Source organism: Buceros rhinoceros, unplaced genomic scaffold (genome assembly GCF_000710305.1).
Source record: "Buceros rhinoceros silvestris isolate BGI_N320 unplaced genomic scaffold, ASM71030v1 scaffold24559, whole genome shotgun sequence".
In the NCBI taxonomy this organism is placed as follows: domain Eukaryota; kingdom Metazoa; phylum Chordata; class Aves; order Bucerotiformes; family Bucerotidae; genus Buceros; species Buceros rhinoceros.
Genome location: NW_010430077.1, coordinates 5,866 through 12,742, shown reverse-complemented (window position 1 = coordinate 12,742; position 6,877 = coordinate 5,866). Strand labels below are relative to the sequence as shown.

Genomic DNA, 6,877 nt, shown 5'->3' with positions numbered 1-6,877 from the left:
TGGTGAGCCATTGTGGGGCGAAGATTGTAAGCTGCAGGGATTGCCCGATCGGGAATTATTCTCCCTTATCTCTGTCTCTCCCTCTTCCAGGCCGGTTTAACTTCAAGGGCATCTGCCTTATTAAACTTTCCTGCTTCTATCGCTCATATGTGTAGCTTGTGTGTTGTTATCTTCCTTAGCCCGACTAAAGCTCTTATCAGCACGTTAATGAGCATCAAAAGTTTTCTGTGTGTTTTGGCTGGCTTCCCAGCCAACACACTATCTCGTCGCACCCCCTTTCGGTGGGGGAACAGCCCCCCTTTTCAAACTGCGACAGGCCTGCCTCAGGTGAGCTTTAACCTGAACTCATGGTTTCAAATGATCTGTCGTTACACAGAAGAAACGCATCCCCATCACCACGTTTATCTGCAGGGCAAAATTGCACCATCTCAACTACATAAATAATTCAGCCTCATCTCATTGCTTTGGAATGTGCATATATTAAGATTTTAAAATACTCCCACTGGATTTCCAATATACTTGATGAATTTCCTTTTACCACTGCATTAACACTCAATTGATTTATTTTTTATGAACCTGTAAATGTGGAGTAAGTACAAAGTTAAGAGACTCACATTCTTTTCAGGAGACTCGTTTCACATCATCTCTTACAACTTACCTCTATGCTCGTTATTTTACCTTTTGTCTCCCCGATGATTCAAAAATATGTAACTTAACGCAGATTGCCAAGTATTATGTGAACCAAAGTAAATCTAGGTTAGAGTAATACCAAGCACTGTTAGGACTGTCCTCTTGATCTCTTTAACTGGCGCCCCTCTCCGGCTTGGTTCTGCCTTATATTCTATACCACTGATGCCGATTAGGCATTTCCCAAATAATTCAGTTAATCAGCTGTATAACATGACCAGCCCACCCCACCAGTGTTTTAGTACTCCCTTCTTACAGTGTCCCAGTGAGTCTGGAATCACAAACAGCCAGAAGCAGCTTTATCTCTGAAAACTTTCTGGAATTGCATCTTACCTGGCTTCACGGAAGCTGCATTTAGGTATCTCTTCTTCCCCTACCCTCTGGTTTAAGAGATGTCTGTAAAATCCACTGAGATCCTTCTGTTTGGTCACATCCAGGTACGCTAAGAGAAAGAAGGTAAGGTTGGAGTTATTGTGCCACAAAAACCTATCAGACACAACTCACAATTGGCAGACACCACCACGACTGCAATCTCCATCCTGGAGATTTTCAAGCCGAGTAGAAAAAGCTCAGAGCGACCTGGTTTGACCTGACAGCAGACCAGGCTAAGCAGGAGGCTGGAACAGATGGCGTGCAGAGGTCCACACCAACCTGATTTACCTCATGATGCTACATCCTACTCTTCACACCGATTCCTGGGACACTGTACAGAATGCCTCAAGTAAGCAGTGCAAGCATCACTGTTCCCCAGGCTGACGAGTCTTTCTTCAGCAAGTGACCCTTCCTCAAAATTAAAAATAGCAACCAAATCGTCCTGACACCTGGCCAGAGCAGCTTCCTGTTCCTTCAGTAACATGTACAAAGGAAAACACCAGAAGAGAGGGATCTGATTCAGTATCTGCTACCTGCTCCTTTCTGATTTGCCTTATCTCAAGCCTCGCAGACAGACCAGATGACACAGCTGTAAATCATGTACAAGGCCACAATTCTTTTTAAGGGGAATTATTTCAGTGCAAATCTCACCCTCGAGAGCTGCCTCTCTTCTTTCTCTTTCCTCCTCCTCAGCCCTTTCTTGCAGCTTCTTCTTATAGGCTGAAGTCACAAAAGCCTCTTTGTGAGCAAACTCTTCTCCTTCCATTTCGCGCTCTTTCTGAATTTTTCTTTCCATTCTTCTTTCTTGCTCCTTCTTTCTAATCTCAGCTGCTTTGATGATATTTTGGATGTATCTGGGCTAAAACAGAAGGGAAAAAAGCAATCATGCTGAGAGGCAATTGAGGTGGCTGAGAAAACACAAATTAGGATTGATGGAGTTGTTGAAGAAAGTCGGTAAATGGAAGCAAAAGGACAGAAGCCATTCTAACGTCTTCTCACTGTGCTGATAGTGATCTGCAATAACCTGTCATTCCCTTTCAGATCACTAACATGGCAGGCTTCCCAGTAACAAAAGAGGTTGCTCTATCCAATCAACACTCAGCCCATCTTTGACTAGGATGAAATTTGCTCTGAGTGAAATTAAGTGCTTTTGATTTCTCACCCCTCTGTCTTCTGTCTTGGAAGAATCTTGCCTTTCGATTGCTGTAACGAGTGGGAAGCTGCCTTCTATACCCTCCTAACCTGACAAGAGCTTCCAAATGAAATAGAGTGTGTAACAATGGAAATACCACGTGCCAGGATAACGCAGCAGAGCTCTGAAGCAAGGCACTGGGCTGTGGAAATCAGCTGACATTTCACCAATGAAAGTTCATTACTTTAGACTTCCGACAGTCCTCCAGTAAGCACTCGTGAGCAAGGAGGGATGATGCACATTCACTGGCTTCGTAACGAAAGAGCCTTTGCCACAAGAAGTAGTATGGCTGCCTCTGACCATGCTAACCCATCGTAACACTCTCTTCAGAAATGCACAGGAAGGTACGTTGCATGTACATCATCAGCTGGGGGAAATTCGAGGTCTGCCATTCCCCAGGACACCACTGGTCAGTTCTCTGACGTGTCTGATGAACTAACAGCCCTGACAGAACTCTTACAAATGACTGTCTTATGTCTGGGGATTCGAGCACAATACTTGCACGTCCCAGGAGAAAATGCATTTGGCAAAGCTTGAAAGTTAATCAGTCACTGTTACTCCACGCATACGGAGGTAAGACAGACAGCACACATTTCCAGGTATCGACCTTTTTGTCATCGTTTCCGGATAACAGTCTGGCATTACTTTCTCTCTTCTTCTGCTGCATTTCATCATAAATACTGTCATACTCGTACACTGTAGCATCTTCCTCCAAAGCCTTCTGAATCTCCAGTTTAGTCTGAAAGAAGAAAAGAGGGGAGGAGAGGATACCAAAAATGGAAGCATGAAACTTTTAGTATTTTCAAATATTTTGTTCTTCTATTGTAATTTAAACAGATCTATAGTATAAACCTATCCATTAAAACACGGAGTGTAAATTAAAGAGTCTGATCCACAAAGTTCTTGAACTGTTTACCAGAATTGAGAAGATGGTCATGGGCATGACACATCTTACCTGTTTCATCGCTTGTTTTTTCAGTGCTTCTTTCTGAAGACTTTCACCAACTGATGGCTGTAAGAAGGAAATGTTGCAGAAAGAAAATTAATTACACTGACACGGCTCATGTCATTTTTCTACCATCCTAACAAACAACTATATAACAGTCCCATATGTAAGTCAGTCTATCATTCAATACCATTTTTCTGTAAGCAAGAAACACTAGAAGGTCATTCACAAGCACAGAACAAATCAGCCTTTTCCACAAGCAAAGTATTGCACTATCTCAACATATATATATTTATGGTTTTTAATGAAAATCATGATGAGTTTAAGAAAACTGTTTAAATGAGGTGTACCTCTAAAGCTGCACAAATTTCAGGTCATTACACAAAACAAGTAATCTCTGCCCAAGGAATGCTCAGGGCTGTAGAAGGTCTGTGAGAACCGTTCACTTGCAACACCTCCTGCCCACCACTGCCAATACCCCAGCAGAACAGACAGGGCCCTCCCTGGCATACCCCTGGCAAGGGCCAGTCTGTCAGCGCAGGCAACTGGCACATCAGCAGCCAAAGAGCCTGCAAAGGACAGCCGAAACCAGTACTGAAACAAACTCCTACGAGAGAGCACTTGCAATACATCTACTCACTTCCAAACACTACAGTTCTTTGGTTTTGCCATTAAAACAAAGAAAAAAAAGGAAACCTGAGAAAACACACCCCAAAATCAAGAGCAATTGGAATTATATATACCTACCAGTTTATATAGCAAAAACATTTCAATGTTCTTGGGAATTATATGTTTAGGAATAAAGGCAGATAAATGTTCTCAACGACTCTTTCATTTATATTTCTAATAGTCAGTAAAATAAATAGGTGCTACTCAGAATATACAGACTCTTCTTCCAGCATATAAACGTCATGGACACGCAGCAGTCACAAGCAGACATTCTTACTGACAGTCACATGAAAAAACTGTATTCACAGTAAAAGACAAATACGTGAAAGGATATTTGTCCCCTATGTCACATTTGATGTGCATCCTTAGTTCCACAGGTTTAGGAAAAACACCACTGCTGGTTTGAACAGCACGTACTTGAAAGGTCCATGGTTAATTTCTCAAGATTAATACACTAGGAAGTAGCAGTACTAATCTTTCCTACAGAAAAAACATACCCACTACCAAAAACATATTCTCTAATCATACTGTCTTCTAAAATAGCTTTGCATTTCATTTAGTTTTGTCTTTTAATTAGTGTTGAACTACACTGCATAGCTATCTTCTTGCAGCCAACATCAAAATAACACTGTGTATTACACACTCACTAATGACAGGACTCCTATCCTTGTTTATGTAATTAAATATCTCAATCTTAAAAAGCAGAAATAGAGAGTAAAAATCCTCTTGCATTTTGGCAGCTTCCCAAATTTTGAGGCTTTGACTAATACAGGCTTTATCTCTCATTTGAAAAAGACAAAGATTGTGTAATCAGCTCTTAATAAAACTAAAAAATGGAACCCAACTAGGAGGGAGCTTGGTGGCGGGGACCAGGACCTTCTGCAATCAAACCGAATTAGCACCATCATGTAAACTCAAACAGATCTCCCGAACAAGGCAGCTTTTTAATTCATCTGATGTTTAAAATAAAATAATAACGTGTCCTGACCCCTTTTTCTTAAGCTATTAAAATTTGAACAGATGTGTCAACAAGGAAAAAACCCAAGTGCTTTTCCACAATTTTTGACATGACAGACTGTAAACAATCCAAATATTTTTTTGCTGGTTAATTTCAGAAACAGGAGCCAGTTGTGCCACAGACAGCAGAATTAACAGAGTTTCATTATACGTGACTGTGCCCTCTGTCTCTTTATTTCCCCCCTCATCTCCCCGGACACCCCCCTGCTCTGGTCCAGCTGGCAGGAGGGCAATGCTGCGGGCGACCAAAAGCCAGTCCTGTGCTGAGCAGTCAGGCAGCGGTTCCTCCTCCACGGAGAGAGGTTAAAGCCTCCAGTTCCCACCTCCGGCTGACCCTCTACCCAGCTGCCAATGTTCACGAGGATCAGAGGAACACAGGATCTTTGGGACCACCCACCAAAGATGGTTAAGGTTATGAGGGGGCTCACAAGTTGTATGGGACTAACAGGTACACACAAGCGATCACTTCTAATGGTATTCTCTGCTAAGCAAACCAGAACTAATAAGAAGACTTGCAAGTTTCTGTGTAGCTTTTTAAAAAACCCAAAAGCCAGGGAGGCGGTATCTCAGAGGAGTACCAAGGGGTTCTACACTCAGCAAGAGAAGGTGCTGAGGTAACACTGACAGTATTCAGAGAAGTGCATATGGTGTCACACAGTGTCACCCACTGAAATGCAGACACTCAGACCTTTGCTCACTTCCCGTTAACATGCAAGTACTTAACTCTCTAAGTAATACTACAGCCAGAAAAACTCGAGACACAGAACATTCAAAGCATTCCTTCCCAGCTCACTCCAAGTGAGGGACTTACGGACAAGTAAGTAAAAACGGGAACTTGAAAGGGCACATATTTCAACTTTCTCTGCTGCTTTAACTGCTACGTGCAGACTTAGAGAAAACCCACCTCTGCTTTCAAAGTGTTAAACCTTGTGGTTAAACTCTAGTAATAACGTGTGCTGTGCACTACCATGCACAGATTCACTTCTGCCCACCTCTAGAGAGCGGCCTCTCTCTGTCAGCCATAACCAGGTAAGGAGGCAGACCACACCTCAGGCGTTAGGAGGCTGAGCTTGGCAGGTGTTAGCCACAAACTCACCGAGCCCACCCTGGTAACAGGGACCTCACCCCGTACACTGCAGCCCACTGATTATTTGGACTAGACTTGGATATAGTCTCTATTTATGTAGCTGGTTGGCTGGGGGAAGTAAAGAGTGGAATACTTAGTTTACAGGGACCTAGAAGAATCCTGGCTTCATCCATCTAGTATTTACCTCTAGCTTTCAGGACTGATGAGCTGATGAGAAATATTTAAAATACTCTATTTGATTTTATGTCATATAGTTTCTTTAAAAAAAATGCTATAAATGACTCAGAATAAATTTCCTAATAAAAACAAATATTTTACGTTGACGGTGAACACACACCAGCATTACACAGAACACCTAGATTTCCTCCTGGCTCCTGGGGAAGAAGGTGGTCCTCTGCTTGTCCCACGAAGGGTCATCACTGAAGGTCTCCTTTACCAGGCACTCTTACGCTGGTTTTACAGAAAGGCACCATAGCAGTAAGGAATCTCCCCCGCACGGTGCCAGAAAGCAAGGGCTCAATTCAAGACAAAACAGATTCTGCAGTTCTGTTTACAGAATAAGCTCCCTTCCACCAGAACACCTGTAAGGCTGCTTAGAATGCTCTCCTGGTCTGCCTACACGAGATAAATGTGTCCATGGCCAGAGATGACAGAAACACAAGTGTAATACATAATCCTCACTATTGCACAGGTAACCGTGAAGAAGTCCACCTGCGATTTGTTTGTCGGGAGCAGCAGTGAGTTCACAAAAACCAAACACCTTCCCCAGTGGTTTATGGTGGACAATTTCCTGTTGTGCTCTGAGCTCTGATAGATGAGAACTTCCCGTTCTTTGGTATTGTTTTATCAACTGCCCATTTATTAAAGGCCCTATAAGCTCAGCAATCTGTCCCACACTTTCTCTTTC

General features: G+C 42.7%; 1 protein-coding gene across 1 annotated transcript in view; it reads right to left on the bottom strand.

Moving 5' to 3' along the window:
• Positions 1–1,020: 1,020 nt before the first annotated feature.
• The window catches only part of LOC104499404 (nuclear speckle splicing regulatory protein 1-like), a gene marked incomplete at its 3' end in the record, with an annotated part of 11,031 nt that continues 5,174 nt past the window's right edge, over positions 1,021–6,877 (bottom strand). Inside the window, exons 2-5 of the mRNA XM_010142909.1 lie at positions 3,207–3,263; positions 2,859–2,990; positions 1,711–1,918; positions 1,021–1,129 (exon numbers count right to left, since the gene is read on the bottom strand). Of these exons, the coding sequence (XP_010141211.1) occupies positions 1,021–1,129; positions 1,711–1,918; positions 2,859–2,990; positions 3,207–3,263 (506 nt within the window). The remainder of the gene's footprint in view (positions 1,130–1,710; positions 1,919–2,858; positions 2,991–3,206; positions 3,264–6,877) is intronic.